Source organism: Nerophis lumbriciformis, linkage group LG15 (assembly GCF_033978685.3).
Source record: "Nerophis lumbriciformis linkage group LG15, RoL_Nlum_v2.1, whole genome shotgun sequence".
In the NCBI taxonomy this organism is placed as follows: Eukaryota; Metazoa; Chordata; class Actinopteri; order Syngnathiformes; family Syngnathidae; genus Nerophis; species Nerophis lumbriciformis.
The window spans coordinates 2,093,635-2,117,521 of NC_084562.2; the positions used below are offsets into that span (position 1 = coordinate 2,093,635).

Below are 23,887 nucleotides of genomic sequence, written 5' to 3' on the forward strand. Positions count from 1 at the left end.
TAGTAGCGTAGTAGGCCTAAATATTCAGGTTTTATTTAACAAGTACCGTATACAACATTTTTTTGGCCACTATAAAGGTTACACACAGTTTGAACAGTAACACTTTGAAAATAGGAAAATAAAAAACTAAATCACTATAGTGATTATTTTGGTGTACCACTAGATGGAGCCCGTGTATCACAGTTCAAGAATCACTGGATATTTGAGTGCATGTAAACATACTGAATACTGTAGACTACTTCTCCTTTGCCGAGTTAATCCACTTCACAGGTGTGGCATCTGTGTTAGTAGTCCACAGTACATATGCCCATGAGGGTATTCCACGGTCACAATGTTCGACATCAGCAAACCAGTAACCCACACGATATCATTACCGGCTGCCATATAGTGGTCACCTCCCAGCCCCACAGTACAGTAAAACTATATTTTGTAATGACATATTGCAGTGGTCAGCGTAAGGCACACCTGTGTCTAAATCAGCACTTTGATATAACACACCTGGTGGATGGACAAATTTGGCAAATGCTCCTTAAGAGACATATCAATATTTGTGAAAAGGATCATTTGTTCTGATAATGAAAAATATTTTAAAAAATAAAAGAGTGCTGCATCTGTAAAATTAGTTCTACATAAGCGAACAAGCTTGGATTTTCTTTGATAAAAGGAAGTAAAACACTTGAGGTTTCGCTTCTGTGCCCATCTGAAGTTTCATTCAGCACATTTTAAACCTTAGAAAACAAGAACTACTAAAGTTAATTTCATTTATTTTTTTCTGCTTGACATTTGGTGTAAAACAGCAGTAAGAACATTACAGGTATGGGATGCAGGATACTGCAAAGCTCAAGTTGACTGAAGTGTAATGCAACAGAAGTTATTAAAATAACATACTGGCCCGTAGCATGCAGGTGGCTTCCTATTTTGGCTACACAGAAAGCGGAATGCAAATAAGAGAATCGGGATGGATTTAGCTGCTTTCTTTGCCCAGAGTATGTTTGTCAAATAGGTACTCTGCCATGCCATTCTGAGGTGCGCCCATGCGACGCAGGTTGGTCACCCAGTCCGCCAGCTCTTTAATGGACTTCACCTGCTCGTCCAGGAAGTGGGTCTCAATGAAGTCGCACAACTGAAAGACATTGAAATAGCATGCTTTATTTTTTATTTAAAAAATAAAATACCTTCATTGCACTAAACTGTATACCCGGAATATGTTGACACCTCAAAATATGAACTAGAAATTGCCTTGAGTGAAAACTCATGGATGTTTTAGGTTGGATGGTTGCATTGACAGTGTTTGACACTCACATGTGGGTCGGTGTGCTCAGAGCAGAGTTTGTGCAAGTCCAGAAGGGACTGGTTGACACTTTTTTCAAGCTGCAGGGCGCATTCAAGAGCCTCAACACCACTGCCCCACTCATCCCGCTCAGGCTTCTAGAACACAAAAACACATACTTTTATTAGACATGCCGCCTTTGATCAGAGGTAGACTTCTCATAAGTTTTAGTACAGTGGAACCCGTTCATGTCGACAAACAAAAACAGACCAGCCATGTGACTTTGGCCAGAGATATAAGTAGAATAGGTGATTTAAAAGTATTTTAAACATAGTTTGTCTGGATTGTTTTCATTCCATTAAGGATAAACCTTTATCTAACAGAGCTGCTGAGCTTGTATGTCCTTACTACAGCAATAAAGCTGTCCTCCATGCGCATTGTTTTCTTGCGGTGGCTAACAACCAAAACAAGATGTGTTTTGTTCATTGCTGTGGTAAACCAGGTTTATACCAGCATGCTTTTATTTTAAAGCTTACTTTGCATTGAACAGAAAGTCAGTGTGTGCCCATCCTAATGTGTAAAAATGTTTATTAACTACATTATGACATACCCAAGGTCTCATTTGCAAATGTATCAACAGATTAATTTAGTTATGTTTGCATGCAGTTTTGTGGTTATTAAAGCACTGTTGATTTTGCTACATATTTGACTGAATGACATAGCACTGGGCAGCACAGTGGAAGAGGGGTTAGTGCATCTGCCTCACAATACGAAGGTCCTGAGTAGTCTTGGGTTCAATCCCGGGCTCGGGATCTTTCTGTGTGGAGTTTGTATGTTCTCCCCGTGACTGCGTGGGTTCCCTCCGGGTACTCCGGCTTCCTCCGACCTCCAAAGACATGCACCTGGGGATAGGTTGATTGGCAACACTAAATTGGCCCTAGTGTGTGAATGAGTGTGAATGTCGTCTATCTGTGTTGGCCCTGCGATGAGGTGGCGACTTGTCCAGGGTGTACCCCGCCTTCCGCCCGATTGTAGCTGAGATAGGCTTCAGCGCCCCCCGTGACCCCAAAGGGAATAAGCGGTAGAAAATTGATGGATGGGATGGACATAGCACTGTAATTTAGGAGGCATGTTTTTCACTGTGTAGCCACACAGGGAAAATGTTATTTCTAAAAAAAAAACCAAAAAAAAAAAAACCCGACAACATTTGGCTGGATAAAATCATGTTAGGAATTTAGTAAATTATTATCCATCCATCTAGTTTTCTACCGCTTGTCCCTTTTGGGGTCGCGGGGGGTGCTGGAGCCTATCTCAGCTGCATTCGGGTGGTATTATATCAGTCTCTTATCAGATTAAGACTTTAGGTGTTTATTTGGGTATTGTCTCTTTATTTAGCCAATTATCACAATGCTCAAAATAATATTTTATTAAAAAAAACTGACAAATCTAGTGAATTGCACTTTGATTAATTTGTAATAGTCTTGTTTTGTTTGGATTTGTTATATTTTGGAGTGTCTGACATGATAGCATACTTTGCTCTTGTCAACATCAACCTCCCATCTAAAAGCAATCGGGGGCGGTTTTGTTATGAGAAAAATAAACAAGTTTGTCATTCTACACATATGTTTTGAGTTACATGTTTTTTTACTCACGTTTTGGTGCCCCTTAGCCAATTATGCACATTTTAGGTTTACATAATTACCCAGACAACCAACCATACCACAAACTGCAGCCATGTGAGAAACATGGACAACATACGTTGACGTAAACTGACTGATCTTTTATACAAGCGACCCCTTTGGGATCTCAAATTTTATGTACACAAAAGCATTCAATCAAATTCTATTTCATCAGACGTTAACGGTTTAACATTTGTGGGTGTAGAAAAGATAAGCTGCAAAAAAAAGAAGAAAAAAACACCCACACCCTTGTTATCAGTATTTGCTCTTTGCTGCCCTCCCACCTTGGGCCTCATGATAACCCCCGAGGAGAAGTGTATGTACCACATTTAACCAAAATAACTAATATTTCTTTGCAAACACACACAAACAAAAAAGAGCAGATACCCTGACGTCTTGAAGAAAGATCCTGCCTCCCCGCTCGTTCTGAAGTTTCATGAGCTTCTCTGCGTGCTCACGCTCCTCGTGTGACTGGCCACGGAAGAACTTAGCAAAATTGTGCAAAGCTTGGTCATCCCGGTCAAAGTAGTATGCCTGTAAAAAGGTGAAATAGGAATTGTAGAAGTATGCTCTATATATTAACCACAATACAAATACAGTAAGTCAAAATCACATTTTTTTTTTACAATAGCTGGATTCATTAAATTGTATAAACGAGTATTGCATAAAAACATTAAATTGAATAACAAAGCGAGGGTGTTTTGTTCTGACGTCTTGGCAAATATCGACCTAAATCTAACTGCTTTTGGCATCTTTTATCACGAAAATGTATTAAATTGGCCACCGTACCCTTTAATTGTTCTGTACGTGGCCCGAAGTGGGAAAATGTCAGACACCCCTGGTGTATTACAAAAATTAACTTCAAACCATGATTAAATGACAATTCTGTACAAGCGGTTTACGGCTTCCAGGTGTTTAAACTCTTCGGCAATAAACTATTCAACCTTCCTCCACCTGTAAATCCTATCTCAAATGAACTTCAGACTTTGTTAAATTACTCGGTTTAAACTGGTCATTGATCCAATCGATAATGTACTACCTCCATTGGGTGGCTTGAGGGTAAAACCCCAAACTGCATCCATTCCACCTGCAGAATACACTATTTCTGTTCAAACTAAATGAGGCCATCCTTGTTACTCAGTTATTAGCTTATAGTTAGTATAAACCAGGGGCTCTTAACATTTTTGACCTCAAGCCCATCTTTTCCACAACTGAGTGACCCACTCAAATATTACAACTGAACTAGTAATCTTAACTTTAATCGTATTCAATAATTATCTTTAACCGATTTACAGTTTAATAGGATAAACCTTTTCAAATTATATGAAACCATGTGCTACTCAAAGATTATCATCAAGGCTTCAGTCAAGCTGATTACAAAAATAAATACTATTTGCAATAGAACGGACTCAAAAACTGATGCAAAATAAATCTACATATTAAATTATGCAGTGCTAAGATAAAATCTAACTACCGGTAATTTATAATATATGTTATAAAGTTTAAAAGTAACATAAGACACCAACTGTCCACGCGTCACTTCGTCATCCCAGCTAACATGGTTTTCTCTTTTGTAATCTTTAATTGAATATCAATATCTTAAAAAAAGATTACATGCAAAACTAATGTTACTTAAGAATACAGCATTTATTTTGAAACCTGAACAATGTACTCAGCAGCCTTAAATGGCAAAAAAAAAAAAAAAAAATTATTACGTTGTTACATTAACTCAATACTGATCATTTAGAAATATTTTCTGTTACACCACAGATAAAGTGCATTGTTAAAAAAAAAAATCAGCATTTTAGTCACGTCCGTTGTGTCCTTGGGCAAGACACTTCACCCCTTGCTCCTGATGCTGGTTAGCGCCTTGCATGGCAGCTCCCGCCATCAGTGTGTGAATGTGTAAATACTATCAAAGCGCTTTGAGTACCTTGCTGTCAAAGCGCTTTGAGTACCTTGAAGGTAGAAAGGCGCTATACAAGTATAACCCATTTATCATTTATTTATTTAAAAAAAGAAAGTATGCGATGGGAGTCAGTGGCGCCCCCATGCGTCATTTATTGCAATGACAGAAAAATAAAAGTGATCGCAAATTTGGCAATTATACTCCTACATATTTTAAATCCACCCATTGTTCATGTTTAAATTCTTGTTCCGTTTTACTCCTAGGCAAGTTATTGTTTTTATACAAAACAAAACATTTAAATATCACAAAACAAGGCGTAGCAGAAGCTCCGTCGTAAAATATTGCAAGTCTCGGAAGTGACGTAGTCTTCGCGGATGCTTGGACCGATCGTGTCTTCCGGTCCCGATTGAGTAGTGACAAAATTATAACGCCCTCTAGAGGGCGTTCTCGGTCCAAAAACGGGGCCCTATGGTTGAGAAACACTGGTTTAAATGGTAGTGAAAAGTACTTGCCTGAAGTTTTTCCCACCTATTTTATACCCACTTACACCGTGTTGTTAGAGAGACTCACCATGGACAGGTAGACGTAAGAGGCATACAACTCCAGGTTGATCTGCCTGTTGATGGCAGCCTCGCAGTCCTGATGGAAGTTTTGTCTAACCTGGGAACTCATGGTTCTGAGACACAATAATCATTCCATTATAAGCACAATCAATTCACCATACTCAACTTTTAAATCCATTTTGTGTCCGTTTACTTATTCATCAACAAGAAAATACGCAGACATACCTTGTTTAAATGATAAATTCCACAAATGGATGCTGAATATTCATGAGTATATTGTTTTTATGACATGTCATTTTAAAAGATGTAGGCGGGAGATACTGCGCAGAAACTGACTGCGCACAGTCCACTGTTTTTATGACATGTTATTTATAAAGATGTAGGCGGGAGACTGCGCAGAAGGTTACTGCGCACAGGCCAATTTAACGACATCAACAACCTCATTGTAGTAGATGATATAAAAAATTATAAAATAGCAACGAATACAAAAATAAAATCTAACCATTTAAGTCAATATAAGTGTTCTTACCTAAATTCAGAAGCAGGTCTCTCTTGCGACACGGGGGTGACGTCGTTTTATTGACGTGCGTAGTTAGCAAAACAAACGGCTAGCTTGCGAGCAAGAGGGATTTCAGGCCAGCAGGCAAGACGACCTAAGATGAAGACGGGTTTTTTTTGCTGTAATGTTCTTCTCTTACGGTCTAAATGGCGACTGTAAAAGACAGCTGAAAGGTTGCCGTTCAAGCACTGTTGAAGCAGGTAACCTTCACTGTCCGCTTACCGAGCCGTGACTGAGCTTTTTTTCGCCCTCGTCTTTTATAAGACACGCCGGTAGTGACGTCACTAAGCTTCCTGTTTAGGGTGGGGTAGACAAAAGTGCCTTGACGTCGCCCAACGTGTCTTAAAAAAATATATATATATATATATATATATTTCAAAGCCTTTTTGATAAGCACATTGCAATTTAATGCTATATATGTTTGTTATATAAAACCTTATTTTTTTCTGTTATATATAGCAGAAGGGGCGGGACTTACTCGAGTGGTTGCAATTTACAATTAAAAAGGAGAAAAGGAAAAAGAAGCGAATAAAAATTGGCCATTTTTATTTTCAATAAGCGCACAACTGCCCACCTGACGTTAATCAATTTGGGAAAGTGTAGTGTCACTACGGAAGTATTTGAGACACAATTGTTTCTCAATAGCAGTGGTTCTCAAGCCCCGTTTACACTAAGCCGGCTAAGGTTATCCAGGGTAAATCCAACCTAACCTTATCCTTGTCCACACACACACAATGGTCGTTTAAGACCCCCTCCCTCCTCCGTCAGCCGGCGCAACACGACCTAATACGCATGCGTGGTAAATGCCCACGTCACCGCCAGTGTTGCTTTGTGTGCAAGTTCTTAAATTTAACTTATCTGAAAAATATCCAGTATTGTGGTATTTCAATGACCTGGAATCCAGTGTGCTGTGGGGCCCTATTGTAGTGAATCACACCTGAGCCTTCATAAATTAATCAAATATTTAATAAACACGTAAAAGTACACAAAATGACAGAAAAAACAAAAACAATTTGAAATGTGGACTCGTCAGACCACAGAACACTTTTCCACTTTGTATCAGCCCATCTTAGGTGAGCTCAGGCCCAGCGAAGTCGACGGCGTTTCTGGGTGTTGTTGATAAACGGTTTTCGCCTTGCATAGGAGAGTTTTAACTTGCACTTACAGATGTAGCGACCAACTGTAGTTACTGACAGTGGGTACCTGAAATGTTTCTGAGCCCATGTGGTGATATCCTTTACACACTGATGTCACCTGTTGATGCAGTCCAGCCTGAGGGATCAAAGGTCACGGGCTTAGCTGCTCACTCGCAGTGATTTCTCCAGATTCTCTGAACCCTTTGAAGATACTACGGACCGTAGATGGTGAAATCCCTAAATTCCTTGCAATAGCTGGTTGAGAAAGGTTTTTCTTAAACTGTTCAACAACTTGCTCACGCATTTGTTGACAAAGTGGTGACCCTCGCCCCATCCTTGTTTGTGAATGACTGAGCATTTCATGGAATCTACTTTTATACCCAATCATGGCACCCATCTGTTCCCAATTTGCCTGTTCACCTGTGGGATGTTCCAAATAAGTGTTTGATGAGCATTCCTCAACTTTATCAGTATGTATTGCCACTTTTCCCAACTTCTTTGTCTAAAGTTAATGATTATTTGCACAAAAAAAAAAGTTTATCAGTTTGAACATCAAATATGTTGTCTTTGTAGTATATTCAACTGAATATGGGTTGAAAATGATTTGCAAATCATTGTATTCCGTTTATATTTACATCTAACACAATTTCCCAACTCATATGGAAAAGGGGTTTGTAGATTGCACAGTTCAGTACATATTCCGTACAATTGACCACTAAATGGTAACACCCGAATAAGCTTTTCAACTTGTTTAAGTCGGGGTCCAAAAACATTGGACCACTCATCTGTGCATCAGTTGGGGACGTCTCTGCGCTGCTGACCTGTCTCCACTCAAGATGATCTCCTGATGGCCCCACTATGGACTGGACTCTCACACTATTGTTAGATCCACTATGGACTGGACTTTCACACTATTATGTTAGATCCACTATGGACTGGACTCTCACACTATTGTTAGATCCACTATGGACTGGACTTTCACACTATTATGTTAGATCCACTATGGACTGGACTCTCACACTATTATGTTAGATTCACTATGGACTGGACTCTCACAATATTATGCTAAAACACTCGACGTCCATTGCACCGGTCGCCCAGGAAGGGGGTCCCCACATCTGCGGTCCCCTCCAAGGTTTTTCATTGTCATCCCATTGGGTTGAGTTTTTTCTTGCCCTGATGTGGGATCTGAGCCGAGGATGTCATTGTGGCTTGTGCAGCCCTTTGAGACACTCGTGATTTAGGGCTATATAAATAAACTTTGATTGATGATTGATTGATGGTTATGACGTCAGACCGTAAGGAAAGAGGGAACAAACTGATAAAATAGATTTCGGTGTCGTACTTTCATGTGCAGAATGTTTCCTCTTTTGAAATGTTGCACTTGGTGCTGCTGTAAAATTGACATTTTGTCATTTTGCAAGTAAATGAAAATGTGTGCAGTGTATCAAGCATAGAGCTGACAAATACTGTACGTTTTGTGCAGCAGGCCTTCCAACACGTGTATGGAAAGTACACAACATGGACCCGGTGTCCACTGACTCAGCACTTTGTCGTCGGGTTTATTCTGATGTTGCAAAATATGCAATAAGGCGTTTAGAAACAGCCTTGTGACTCACCGTCAGGACATGACTAATTGCTTCGGAATTGCCCTTCCACTCCATTTGGTCCACACCGAACTTTAAAAATATATATTTGATGCTCATTTTGGTCATTGTCAAGGAAGCCAAGACTGCACATTGAAGAAAAAGGGCATTAAGTTTTTGTAATAAAGTATTCCAAAACAAAATGCTGTCTACTCTATTGAATAAGTGGTTTATTTTTATGATTTGCTAGATCCACCAGCTTAGATTTGACAGAAACCTTCTAGAATATACTTTTAAAAAGATTTTGTTACCTGTCAAGTGATGTCACTCCAATATTCCAAACCAAAATGTCGTCCACCGAGTTGAATACATAGGTCGTTTTTTTTTATTATGCTATGGCGGTGGTCAGCAACGCACGGCTCTTTAGCGCGGCCCTAGTGGCTCCATGGAGCATTTTTGAAAGAAAGGATTGGAAAATGGAAAAAGATGGGTGAAAAATATTTTTTTTGTTTTAGTATGTTTTTTGTTTGAGGACAAACAAGACACAATCCTTCCCAGTTGTTAGAAATCCCACTGCTTAATATGAGTATTTAGTGAACATTGTTTTGTCCGACTGAGTTCGGCAGTTCTTGAACTCACCATAGTGTGGACTGTGACGCAACAGTTTGTTTACATGTAAAATCTTTCCACTCCTTTGTCTCATTTTGTCCACCAAAAGGTTCATGCTGTGCGTAAATGCACAAAAGTGCGCTTTGTTGATGTTATTGACTTGTTGGAGTGCTAATCAGGCTATTTAGGCTAGCTGTATGTACATATTGCATCATTATGCCTCACTTGTATATTTGAGCTCATTTAATTTCCTTTACTTTTATCCTCTTTGTATATAATTTAGTTTTGCATGTCTCATGACACATTATCTGTATGTAATATTGGCTGCATTTCAGATGGTTGTTTGTGTGCCATGTTGTTCCAGACCACAGCAAACGTTACCCAGCTCGCAACGATTGTAATAAATCTATTTAAAAAAAGACAGCTTTAACTTGGACACACACGTCTATGCCTTTGGCCATTAAAAGCCAGTAATTTCCAGGAGTTATCTCACCTTCTAAGTAGCCTCTGATTTACTAATGGTTTCTAACATTGTAAAAATGTGTAGAATAAATATTAAATTTCAACATTTCTGTCAACAAAGATTTGCTTTAGCCTGCGACACATAGTCATTTTGATAGTAGGCAATTATAGCTAATATAAACACTTACGTCACGTGTTGCCTTCATTATGAGACTTATATACGGCTTTTCATTTTTTGCGGGCTCCACACAGATTCGTTTTTGTGTTTTCGGTTGCCGACCCCTGTGCTATGGTCATCAGCTTAGATTTGACGAAAAGCTTCTAGAATATATTTCTAAATAGTTTTTGTGATTTTTTACATCAATCCCTCCATAACACAAATATTCCAAAGCAAAATGCCGTTGAATGTGTCGGTTATTTTTACAGCCTGCCATATATAGCTTAGATCAGTGATTTTCAACCACTGTGCCGCGGCACACTAGTGTGCCGTGAGATTTTGTCTGGTGTGCCGTGGGAAATTATGCAACTTTACCTAATTGGCTCAAAAAATATTTTTTGCAAATTAATAATCATAATAATGTGCCGTTGTCTAGTGCCTGTGCTGTGTAGAGCTTGGCAGGGTAACCATGTAATACTCCATATCAGTAGGTGGCAGCAGGTAGTTCATTGCTTTGTAGAAGTCGGAACGCGTCGAGGATGGTTTGTCGTGATCCCAATAGGCAGAGCACAGCGGGAGACAGCGTGCAGGTAAAAAGGTATGTAACGCTTAAACCAAAAATCAACAAAAGGCAAGTCCCGCTAAGAAAAGGCACTGAAGCATAGAGATGGCTATGTAAAACAAAAGTAAAACTGAACTGGCTACAAAGTAAAAAAAAACAGAATGCTGGACGACAGCAAAAACTTACAGCGTGTGGAGCAAAGACGGCGTCCAGTCCACAAAGCACATCCCGTGCATGACATGACAATCAACAATGTCCCCTCAAAGAAGAATAGCGTACGCACAACTTAAATAGTCTTGATTGCGAAAACAAAGCAGGGGTGAGCAATAGCGCTCAAAGGAAGGCGTGAAGCTGCTACAGGAGAACACCAACAAAACAGGAAGAGTCACCAAAATAACAGCGCAAGACAGGAACTAAAGCAATACACACAGGAAACAACAACAAACTCAAAATAAGGCACGACAACCTGGTGGAGTTTAATTTTTAACCTTTTCTGCTGGTGGTGTGACTCCGTATTTTTTTTATGAAAAAAATGTGCCGTGTCTCAAAAAAGGTTGAAAAACACTGGCTTAGATTTCCCCAAAAGCTTCTAAAAATATACCTTTAAAGAGCATTTAGGACCTGTTACGTGATGCAACTCAAATATTCCAAACACAAATGCTGTTTGCTGGGTTGAATAGTTAGGTCATTTTTATATTGATCAGCTTAGATGTCATGAAAAGCTTCTAAAATATACTTTAAAAGAATGTTCATGACTTAAAAAGTGATGTAACTCAATTATTCCAAACTAAAATGCCATGTGCTGGCACTGCTGGGTTGAATACATAAGTCATTTTTATATTCTGCTATATTTATCAGCTTAGATTTCACAAAAAGCTTCTAAAATATATTTTTAAAGAGTATTTGGTGACATATTACACGACTTAACTCAAATATTCCAAACCAAAATGTCTTCTACTATAGGTTGACCGTAGGTTATTTTACATTCTGCAGTATTTAGCAATATATAGTGTACATTTCAAGAAATGCTTCTAAAATATACTTTTAAAGAATGTTCATTACTTATCCAGCGATGTGTTTTGTTTTTGTTTTATTGTTTGTCTATGCATAGTGCAGTGGTTCTTAACCTTGTTGGAGGTACCGAACCCCACCAGTTTCATATGCGCATTCACCAAACCCTCCTTTTTTTTCAAATTCAAGACAAAGTTATTATATGTTTTTGGTAACACTTTAGTATGGGGAACATATTCTAAGTAACAAAGACTTAATTTAGAGTTTTTTGGACACTAGGGGAACATATTCTAAGTAACAAAGACTTAATTTAGAGTTATTTGGTTAGGGTAAGGGTGCGGGTTAGGGTTAGGGCCAGGGTTAGAGGGTTAGGGTTATAATAAGGCCATGCCGAATAAGACATTAATAAGTACTTAATAGTGACTAGTTAAGAGCCAATATGTTACTAATTTGCATGTTAATAAGCAACTAATTAATGGTGAATATGTTCCCCATACTAAAGTGTTACCATGTTTTTTTACTGGTGTACAGAATGAACCGTGCATGAACATCACCTTGTTCAAAGAACAAAACCAACACAGTGCATAAACTCAAAACAAATTACACACCTGCAAATCAGTCTGACTTCTGCTGTTGCCGTATCCGTAATACGCCGCTAGGGAGAAGTTTTTATTTACACGATGAGTCGGGTGTGTTTTGACCTTTGCCGAACCCCTAGGGTTCGATCAAACCCAGGTTAAGAACCACTGGCATAGTGCAATCGTATGTGCGCAATATGTATTGTTTATTGCATTTTTTTCGGTTTATTGTTGTTTTACTTTTGTAGCTGTATGTAGAAATGGCGATGCTAAAGTGGCAGCTGGTTGCATCAGCTCTGTTCTTTGTTTTTTATGTCCTTTGATGTTTCCTCCAGTTTTGTGTTTTTACCTTATTTTCTGTGGACGTTTTGTACTGCAACCACATAATTTCTCCATTGTGGAATAAATAAATCTATCCTATTTTTGCTCAAATATTCCAAAACAAAATACCGTCTAACGGGTCGAATATGTAGAGGTCATTTTTATATTCTGCTATATATTTACTAGCTTAAATTTCAAGAAGCTTTTAAAATGTTCATGACTTTGTTTTTTCTTTCATGATTTATTATGTGACCTAATTATAATTTTTAAAACAATAATGCCGTTTGTGAAGTTACTTTTGGCCTTTTCCCTCACTGCAGACAGATTTCCAGGGCCTTAATTGCCCTCGCAGATTGCTACAATTGCTGAAAATCCAACATTCAGTCTCTAAGATAATGTGAATATTATTTAAGATCAGTAAGAGAATTATACTTATAAACAGCCATGTCAGACTTTTTAAGTATGTGCAATGCAAGTCCTCCTTTTGCATATACTGCATCAATGCAGGTTTCCATTGACACAAGCTGTTGGTAGCAGTTTGAGCGCGGGACAAGTCCAGCAGGAAAATGTTAGAAGAAAACATGCAGTTCTGAAAACAAATGTCCTGGTTGATGGACTTCACAATACTCAATGGACCAACACCAGCAGCTGACGTAGTGGCTCAAATCATCTCAGCTTTATATGTGCAGTATATGCTTTGATATGGACGGTCATCCGGACATGTCATGAAAGTAATCACTTGGGTCCTCTGTGGACAGCTGTTGCACCTGCTTTTTAGGGCCCTTGAAAATGTCCCCCCCCCCCCCCCCCCCCCGCCCAAATGGCAAGTAGACTGCTTACGGACACAGATAGAGCACATTTGGAGGCTCGGCAAACCTTTGTAGCATTTTGAGTTGATTAGAGGCGACACCATTGTTTTCCAATATTGAGCTTCTTTCTTCTTTTTTTACAATATTTAAATGTTCTTAAACTGAATTTGGGTTTTTTATATGCACTTGAAATATTACAGTCTATGTGTAATCATTCTACATAGCAAATGGGGTTCACTCTGACAAAAACATCGAACCTCTTAATTGTATTTTTTTTTAAAAACACAAAGGTCATTTTTTCCCAACTTAAAGCCATAAATTAGATGCAATTCATCTCCTACAAAACAAAATAAAACATCAACTGAGACAAATTTGTACACAAATTTTATTCCATACAAAGAGCTTAGTCGAACAGACCGAATCCCATGTCGTCATCGGATTCTTCAGACTCTTCCTTCTTCTCTTCTTTCTTTTCCACAGCTAGAAGAGAATAAAAAATCATAGAGAGGCATTCAATATAAAGGCAGCTTGTCTAATCTGACTGCTGGCACCCAAAGACAGACGCTCGGACTGCCAAGTAAACAAACAAGGCTGTAAATTATACCTGCTGCTGCTGCAGCAGGGGCTGCGGCTCCTCCTGAGCCAGCAGCTGCAGAGCTGGCAACAGCAACAGCCACAGCACCTCCTGCTGGCATGCTGGCCAGTTTACTGAAACCTGAGGAGACATGTTGGCAGATGTCAAACGCAAGTTACACACAATTGGGGTCAGAAGGAGACAAAGTATTGACTAACACAGATAATGACACATGTGGGTCACAACAACAGACATAAGTGAGGTATGTAGTTAATATCAATTACTGATAGCGGCAGACTTGGTGATGGCATTTGGAATGCACATGGGAAGCATTTTAATGTAGGTACAGATACACAATCCTTTTAACTTTCATTTGACAAACCCTATAAACCACTTTTTAAAGTATATTACTGCCCCATCTCTTCAAAAGTATATATTTTTACTCCTAATAGTAGCTGGTTGCACGCTTCAGATTACATCGCTAGACGGCGTAAAAATGCCAGTGAACACAATTCATTGTGTCACTCACTAGCATTAGCTAATAGACATACAAAACTCAGTTTAACCAAACATGGATTCAGAGAAAGCGAGTATGAAGGACATTGTTGAGAAAGAAATTATACTCATTGAATTACAGAAAGATAAAATCGAAAAAAACACGACTAGTGTGTATAGCCGACTTACAGCCGTGGCCGTACAAGCGTTGCCAAAGGTTAAAATATTTTCTGAACGGAGGACATTTATCCATGAAACTATGGAGAAATAGTTGATTATGTTTGAAAGAGAAGCGGCTTGTAGAAGATACCGTAGAAGACGACTATACAAGAAGGCTGTACAAAATTATTACATTACTCCATAAAACTACGGTACAGTAGTTGTAGGGAACTAACGCTGTGAAAATTTCAAATCACCATTATTGTAGCCAAAATTATCAGTTATTATTACGGTATTGTTAAATGTGCTCAAAAAGTACTTGTATACACACACACACTAATACCAAGTTTTATTTAAAAACTAAAAATGTACTTTTCTTGGCAGGAGAAACATCCAATATTGTTCTGACTTAAGAGCCATTAGGGCGTGGCGATATGGCTAGAAACTATCACGATATACATAAGTGTTTTATATATATGGGACGGCGTGGCGCAGTTGGGAGAGTGGCCGTGCCAGCAACCTGAGGGTTCTTGGTTCAATCCCCACCTTCTACCAACCTCGTCACGTCCGTTTTGTCCTTGAGCAAGACACTTCACCCTTGCTCCTGATGTGTCGTGGTTAGGGCCTTGCATGGCAGCTCCCGCCATCAGTGTGTGGATGGGTGAATGTGGAAATAGTGTCAAAGCGCTTTGAGTACCTTGAAGGTAGAAAAGCGCTATACAAGTAAAACCCATTTACCATATTGGTCAATGTCGATGACTAATGAAATTTCATGACTTATCGAAAATAAGGACCAGGAATAGGGCTGGGCAATATGGATGAAAAAGTATATCTCGATATTTTTTTGCTTAAACTCTGTAATATTTTTCGGTGAAAGTATACATACTGTATTTTCCGCACTATAAGGCGTACCTAAAAACTTCAAATTTTCTCAAAAGCTGACAGTGCACTTATAATCCGGTGCGCCTTATATATGGACCAATATTGAGCCACAACAGGTCTCGCAACTACGGTAAGCAGCAGCCGACTTCATTTTCCCCCGTAGAAGAAGAAGCGCGTGGTGCTTGCTGGGATATATGACTGTGCGAGGCGTGCCGTTTCATTTCCATTTGTGTGTTTATGTAAAGACCCCAAAATGGCTCCTGTTAAGAGACACGCTTACGACGCAGAGTTTAAACAAGGCGATCAGTCACGCAGTAGAACACGGGAATAGAGCAGCTTCATTTTGGGAGTGAACGGAGTTGTCAGAACGCTGGTTTGTAATCTATTAATAAAGTTTGACTGACCTATCTGACTGTTTTGTTGACATTCCCTTTAGCACAGCTCCATCTAACGGATGCATAACATAACCCCAGCCTCTACTGTAGCGTCTATTCTGTGCGCCTTATAATGAACAAAGTTTTAAAATAGGCCATTCATTGAAGGTGCGCCTTATAATCCGGTGCACCTTATAGTGCGGGAAATACGGTATAAAGATATTCATTTTTGAGCGAGATTCACTGAAATTTAAGTGAATGACAACTGTACTGTAAACAGTCAGTGGCACTTTTATTAACCCAGTTAGTCAAGATGGGTATTAACAGCACAGAATTACATAACATAAATAAAAGAGAAAAATATTCTTTCTACATAAAATAATTAACATAGCTGTGCAAATAATACAACATGTATCAAACTCAGATAAAAAATACATTTGCAGGCACTTTTTAATTCCCAGTCGACGATGTAATGGACTGTCACACACGTACGGTTCTGTGGTCCTACGAGAAGTGGTCCGCGCCAGGTAAGTGACTTTATCTACCGTATTTTCCGCACTATAAGCCGCACCTAAAAACCACAAATTTTCTCAAAAGCTGACAGCGCGGCTTATAACTCGGTGCGCCTTATATATGGATTAATATTAATATTCATTTTCATAAAGTTTAGGTCTCGCAACTACAGTAAACAGCCGCCATCTTTTTTCCCCGTAGAAGAGGAAGCGCTTCTTCTTCCACGGTAAGCAACCGCCAAGGTAAGCATCCGCCCGCATAGAAGAGGAAGCGCTTCTTCTTCTACGGTAAGCAACCGCCAAGGTAAGCACCCGCCCCCGTAGAAGAAGAAGCGCGCGGGTATTACGTTTCATTTCATTTGTGTGTTTCTGTAAAGACCACAAAATGGCTCCTACTAAGAGACACGCGTACATCATAAAAGCTAACTCGAAGTGATGGATGGATGAAGAAAAGATGAGCGAGTGGTTGAGAGAAGTTTACGCGAAGAGCCCAGGTGGCTTTTTTCACGCAGCTCCATCCCTGTTGATCTACGACTCCATGCGCGCCCACATCACAGATGGTGTCAGAAAACAAGTGAAGCACACTAATACAACACTCGCCGTCATTCCGGGTGGATTAACCAAAGAACTCCAACCGCTGGATATTGGTGTCAACAGGGCATTCAAAGCACGACTGCGAACGGCATGGGAACAATGGATGACCGAAGGCGAACACACCTTCACTAAGACAGGGAGACAGCGCCGGACGACATACGCCAACATCTGCCAGTGGATTGTAAATGCCTGGGCGGATATATCGGTCTCAACTGTGGTCCGAGCTTTCCGGAAGGCAGGATTCACGGAACTGCTGGACAACAACAGCAACACTGACTCTGATGACTTCGACGAGCCATTTTGTGGTCTTTACAGAAGTTTGGATGCCGTATTCGCCCAACTTTTTAATTCAGACACCGAAGCAGAAGAATTCGAGGGATTTATGGATGAGGAATAACTTCAGAAAGTGAGCTTTAAATGTTTAATTTGTGTGTTGTGTGACATTAACGTTCGAGCAACGTTGAGTTATTGATGTTGCTATTGCTCTGCACTATTTTGAGTGTTACTATTTTTGTGATTGCACATTACATTTTGGGAGTGAACAGAGTTGTTAGAACGCTGGTTTGTAATACATTATTAAAGTTCGACTGACCTATCTGACTGTTTTTTGACATTCCCTTTAGCGCAGCGTAGGTGCGGCTTATAAGCCGGCGCGGCTTATAGGTGAACAAAGTTTTGAAATATGCCATTCATTGAAGGTGCGGCTTATAACCCGGCGCGGCTTATAGGTGAACAAAGTTCTGAAATATGCCATTCATTGAAGGTGCGGCTTATAACCCGGCGCGGCTTATAGTGCGGAAAATACAGTAGTTGTGCGGCTATGATCCTCCTCACTTTGTCGTACATTACCGTATTTTCCGCACCATAAGGCGCCCTGGGTTAAAAGCCGCGCCTTCAATGAACGGCATATTTCAAAACTTTGTCTACCTATAAGCCGCCCGGTGTTGTAAGCCGCATCTAACTGCGCTACAGGAATGTCAAAAAAACAGTCAGATAGGTCAGTCAAACTTTAATAATATATTAAAAACCAGCGTTCTAACAACTCTGTTCACTCCCAAAATGTACGCAAATGTGCAATCACAAACATACGTATATCAACATGGACAGAGCTGCGTGAAAAAAGCCACCCGGCCTCTTCGCGTAAACTTAAACTTACCTTAACCACTCGCTCATCTTTTCTTCATCCATCCCTTCGAGTTAGCTTTTATGATGACGCCGGCTGGAAAGGTCTCTTTTGGCAAGGTCTTCCTTTTGAATATCACCATGGGTGGAAGTTTCTGGCCATTAGCATGGCAAGCTAGAACCACAGTGAAGGATGACTTCTCATTCCCTGTGGTGCGAATATTCACGGTACGTGCTCCCGTTGTATCCACAGTGGTTCACAGGAATATCAGTTGCTGTGAAATAGTAATCCGTGTGCGGATGGAGAGATTGCGTCTTTTCATGAACCGGATCCTTGTCGCTTAGTAGGAGCCATTTTGTGGTCTTTACAGATGTAAACAGGAAATGAAACGTACGGTAATATCCGCGCGCTTTTTCTTCTTCTACGCGGGCGGGTGGTTGCTTACAGTAGAAGAAGAAGCGCTTCCTGTTCTATGGGGGCGGGTGCTTACCTTGGCGGTTGCTTGCGTAGAAGAAGAAGCGCTTCCTGTTCTACCGGGAAAAAAGATGGCGGCTGTTTACCGAAGTTGCGAGACCGAAACTTTATGAAAATGAATCTTAATATTTATCCATATATAAAGCGCACCGGGTTAAAAGCCGCACTGTCAGCTTTTGAGTAAATTTGTGGTTTTTAGGTGCGGCTAATAGTGCGGAAAATACGGTACGCTTGAAAATGATCTTTTCTCTTCTCCGACTCTTGTCGTCATTTGGGATGTCTGCTGTGATTTCTCTTCCTGGTTCGATGACCCGCCCTATCTTGCCCCTGATTGGCCTGGTAGAGCATAGCTAAGGTGGAGTGGCATTACTGATTACGAGCGCCTTGGCCTGACTACAATCCATTTTAAAAAAATGTAAAAAACTGCCATACCGTTGAGGTGATTTTTCTGTTTTATCTAATTTTTTTTTGCTCTCTGCAGCACTCAATTTTTATTTTTTCTTCTCACTCTATGCAAGGAATCAACAGCTAGACTACAAGAAGGCGCAAACCAAACTTGATACTGTTACCTGATTGGCTGTTAATGCGTCGCTCCCACTGATCATGTTGCGTGGTAAGCAAGTGCCCTTGTTCATGCAACCAGCTTTGATTCACAACTTTGTTTTGTACAATGAACAAAAAATATTTATAACGTTTTATTACACATTTTTATTGATAATACGTGTCTATCACGATATATATTTATATTGTTTCATCGCTCAGCCTTAAGAGCCATACTGTTGTAATTCTAGTGTGTTTATCTTCTTCCATTTTAATTTGTAAAGGCTTTAAAATGTTTCTTATTGACAGAGGCAAAACGGGCGTTTAAAATAGCTTGCAGCTAGCTTCTACTTCAGGAAATGAGCAGTATCACCCTGAGTTTCTCAAAGTGCGTTAATCTAACACGGATTTATAAAGGTAATTGTTAAAATTCATTTGTAGCTGTTTCTAGCACATTCTATTGTTTTGTTACTGATACAATGTTATGTATATAAAAGCTTGTTTTTCCTATTAAAAACATGTCACATGTTAAAATTGTGTTTTGGAGGGCTTACAAAGTCTTCATTGAATTGAAATTAATTTCAAAGGGGAACATTGATTTGAGACTCGAATGTTTTAAGTTACGAGCTATGTAAGACCTTGTTAAAATCATACTTTTGGGCACCATTGTTTGAGTCAACGTTATTTTCGTTAGTAACGGGACTCCAACAGGTGGGTCACTGCGGCCTGTTGATGTACACTGTTTAGCTATCTACATAATTATGAAATTCTGAATAGACTTGTGGGCTAAATTAGTCATTGTAAGCTACAGACATTATGAGCTCTTTGAAAATGATTTTGCTTCACACTGCTGTGAGCTGAGACCATGCCATCTCCTTTTCTAGATAGCGAAAACTTCCAAAGATAAGAAGTGTTTAGATAAATCGGTCGCACACTCACCTGCAGCGATCACATCATTTACTTTTTTGCCTTTGAGCTCAGAGAGGACCTGTTGGAACAGAAATGACATTGGTGAAGATCAAGTTCTGTGAAAGTCAAATGGGAGTGAAGAAATAAGAAAGGACCAAATCATCACGTAAGAACACGGACCTTTTCCAAACGGGTATCATCAGCCTCAATGCCAACACTGTCCAAGATCTTCTTGATCTGTTTGGCGTCAGGTGTGTCATTGCCGGCAAGGGAAGCGAGCAGGTAAGCGGCAACGTAACGCATTCTGAAAGTAACAAAATGTACATAAGACACTAAAAGCAGAGCTTTTGGACAGTGAGCGTATATACAGCAGTATACCAGGTTTTGTATGTCCCCCTTTTCATATTAATACATTTCGGCAACGTAACGCATTCTGAAAGTAACAAAATGTACATAAGACACTAAAGGCAGAGCTTTTGGACAGTGAGCGTATATACAGCAGTATACCGGGTTTTGTATGCCCCCCTTTACATATTGATACATTTTTGACATACCTTTGCCAATTGCATGTATTTCACATGTTTATCCACAAACCATTTCATATTAGTTAGTTTTCATCAGACCTATTGTTCTTTAAAATTACTTTATCATCTTAATGCTGTGTCAAATATGGTTGTTGACTAGACATTTCAAAAAGGCAGTTTGTAGCAAATCGAGCCATATAGCGACAGTATCAATACCAAGGGCGGTAGCAGTATTGGATCGATACTAGTGTGATGAGATCATTATTGTTTAGTACTGTCCCGTGGGTGTTTTTGATAAACTTACTGTATAAAGTGTTCATTAATATAACAGGCTTTGGGATAAAATAGCCAAATTATTTGAACAATAGTCAATACAATAGCTTATGCCATTTTCAATGTCACACTAATAACTTTATTTGGCTCTACAAAATGGTTGTTGACTAGACATTTCAAAAGGCAGTGTGAGTCATGTACCGGTAGTACTTAGTAATTAGGGGGCAAATCGATCCATATGGCGATAGTATCAATACCAAGGGCTGTATCAGTATTGGATCGATACTAATGTGATGAGATCAATATTGTTTAGTAATGTCCTCTGGGTGTTTTTGATACACTTAATGTATATATATATAGGGGCGGCATGGCGTAGTGGGTAGAGCAACCGTGCCAGAAACCTGAGGGTTGCAGGTTCGCTCCCCGCCTCTTACCATCCAAAAATCGCTGCCGTTGTGTCCTTGGGCAGGACACTTCACCCTTTGCCCCCGGTGCCACTCACACCGGTGAATTGAATGATGAATGATAGGTGGTGGTCGGAGGGGCCGTAGGCGCAAATTGCAGCCACGCTTCCGTCAGTCTACCCCAGGGCAGCTGTGGCTATGAAAGTAGCTTACCACCACCAGGTGTGAATGAATGATGGGTTCTACATGTAAAGCGACTTTGGGTACGGTACTTAGAAAAGCGCTATATAAATCCCAGTTATTATATATTGTTCATTAATATACACAGGCTTTGGGGTAAAATAGCCAAATTATTTGACCAAAAGTCAATACAATAGCTTATGCAATTTTCAATTTTACATTAATAACTTTATTTGGCTCTACAATATGGTTGTTGACTAGACATTTCAAAAGGCAGTTTGAGTCATTAGTTATTAACTCCTAATAAGGGGCAAATCGAGCCATATAGCGACACATCAATACCAAGGGCGGTATAGGTATTGGATCGATACTAGTGTGCTGAGATCAATAATATATTCAAAATTATTCATTAATACAAACGGGCTTTTGGGGTAAAATAGCCAAATTTTGAACATAAGTCAATACATTATCTTATGCCATTCTCAATTTTACACTCATAACTATTTGGCTCTTAAATATGTAATTGAGGGGGGTTACAAAATGATCACATTGTGTTGATTCTGATGGCTTGATTAGTTTATTTTGATGTAGAATTTCTTTGTTGATAAATTGTTCACAAATATATAGAAAATCTAATTATTTGTCTTAAGTCGGCTTGAATTTACTAGATCAGTGATCCTCAACAGGCGGACCGCGGTCCATGTCCGGACCAGCACGAATTATAGTAAAAAAAATGTATTATTATAATTATAATTATTATAAAAAAATATAATAATTGTATTCATCTGTGAGTTATCGCTAGCGCAAGTCAACGTTCTTCGTTGTTTTTAGTCAAATATCTCCACGTTTCGTTTACACTTCTCGTGTCTCACTCACTCTCTGAGAGCGAGAGAACGCCACTCTGATTGGCTGATTCCGGGGTATGGGTTGTCATCTCTATCACAACGACGCGCTGATAGGCTGTTACCACCTGGGTCATACACATGTGCAGTGCATGGAACCTTTCGCTGCAGGCACACAGTTGTCTCGTATCGCTACTTCGCTAACTGTTCACTCGTCAGTCACTGAATGTCAATCAAATCACAATGGCATGCTCCAAGTTGGCTCAGGCTGGTAAAAGAAAGGTGGACAGGGAAAACCGACGTTTCAAGGAAGAATGGACAGAGCAATATGTTTCATCCTACCTACTGCAAGTACCAGACCAATGTGTCGAATATGCAACAGTACTGTTGCTCTGGTGAAAAGTGAAAATCTGAAACGTCACTATCTGAAAGAGCACCGCGAATTTGAAGAGACATTTCCTCATGATTCAGAGCTAAGAAAAAAAGAAATCACGAGGCTGAAAAAGTCATATGAAACATCAAGCAAGATTTTTGTTAAATCTATGACACAACAACAAATAGCAACAGAGCAGTAACGTGCGGTGAGGTTCATGGCTGGTGAGGCACTGACTTCATCACAGTCAGATTTACAAACATATGAACCCTAAATAGTATCTTATTCACCATTTGATTGGCAGCAGTTAATGGGTTATGTTTAAAAGCTCATACCAGCATTCTTCCCTGCTTGGCACTCAGCATCAAGGGTTGGAATTGGGGGTTAAATCACCAAAAATTATTCCCGGGCGCAGCGCCACTGCTCCCCTCACCTCCCAGGGGGTGATCAAGGGATGGGTCAAATGCAGAGGACAACTTTTTTCAAAGTTCTTATTTATTTTTGTTTCAAAGAAAATATTTCATGTATTTTATTGGATATTTATTTTATTTTTGTTCATTTTAAGAAAATGTTAAACTACCTACCTCCTGCTACTATATAAGCTTGACCGATAATAAACGGACCCAGCCTGTTTCAAAAAAAACATTTGTGGACCTTCAAGATTTGTACTTGAGGACCCCTGTACTAGATAATTGTTAAAATCTGCAGTATCGGCCCATATATGATGATTAACTATATCAGACTAGTAACTTGAACTATCATTAAAATGGATAGTCCATAATTTAATAAATCGCCCATGGTTTTCAACGTTATCTTCGCATAATGACAATAACACATTGAACGTAATACATAGTCACTTTAATATTGCGTGATGTAATCATGTATGCTACCATGTGTCGACTCTGCTGTACCGTGATATCAAGTAGCCGCTAGCGAGCCACGTTAAAACTTCTATACCAATAAAAATGGCATTGTGTAGGTTTTAATCGACCATAGTTTAGTTGATTGTATCTTTACGGAGTGACAGGCCGCTATTTAACCACATAATACATATTTTAAATGGTTTATAAAAGCCACTCACTTGAGCAAGAAAGACGAGCGCGTGTTCACTAGGAGGTTAGCGCGGACAGAAAGGAAGTTACGTCCCACAATGAAACCGGAAGCAGGCGCGTTTCTTCTTCGCTTTCAATAAATGTAGAATAGCAGGTTAAGCGCTCCCTGTTGTATGGATGTGTTAACAAAACAAAGTTATTGGAGCGAATTGGAGTGCACGCAGCAAAGCTCGACGAGTTTATATCAGTGTTTCCCTACCTTAATTGAGCTTAGGCGCATATTTGGAACCAGAAAAATGTAACAGCATCAAGCGTGCCATGACTTTTGAACTAATGGAAACTATGACAGTAGATAACCAGGTTATTTTTTTATTTTCTGCCATCTAGTGGAA

The 23,887-nt window shown here is 39.6% G+C and overlaps 2 protein-coding genes across 2 annotated transcripts; both read right to left on the reverse strand.

Annotated features, from left to right (window-relative positions):
• Positions 1-747: 747 nt before the first annotated feature.
• LOC133616023 (ferritin, heavy subunit) lies at positions 748-6,237 on the reverse strand. Its single transcript, XM_061975006.2, has 5 exons — positions 5,951-6,237; positions 5,429-5,534; positions 3,337-3,483; positions 1,303-1,428; positions 748-1,123 (listed from the first exon to the last, which is right to left on the reverse strand). The coding sequence occupies exons 2-5, from the start codon at positions 5,528-5,530 to the stop codon at positions 965-967; spliced, it is 534 nt and encodes a 177-aa protein (XP_061830990.1). The 5' UTR covers positions 5,531-5,534; positions 5,951-6,237; the 3' UTR covers positions 748-964.
• Positions 6,238-13,578: 7,341 nt separating this feature from the next.
• LOC133616022 (large ribosomal subunit protein P2-like) lies at positions 13,579-23,626 on the reverse strand. The gene is made up of 5 exons (XM_072914753.1): positions 23,525-23,626; positions 20,028-20,151; positions 19,878-19,926; positions 13,818-13,926; positions 13,579-13,690 (listed from the first exon to the last, which is right to left on the reverse strand). The coding sequence occupies exons 2-5, from the start codon at positions 20,148-20,150 to the stop codon at positions 13,615-13,617; spliced, it is 357 nt and encodes a 118-aa protein (XP_072770854.1). The 5' UTR covers position 20,151; positions 23,525-23,626; the 3' UTR covers positions 13,579-13,614.
• Positions 23,627-23,887: the final 261 nt, after the last annotated feature.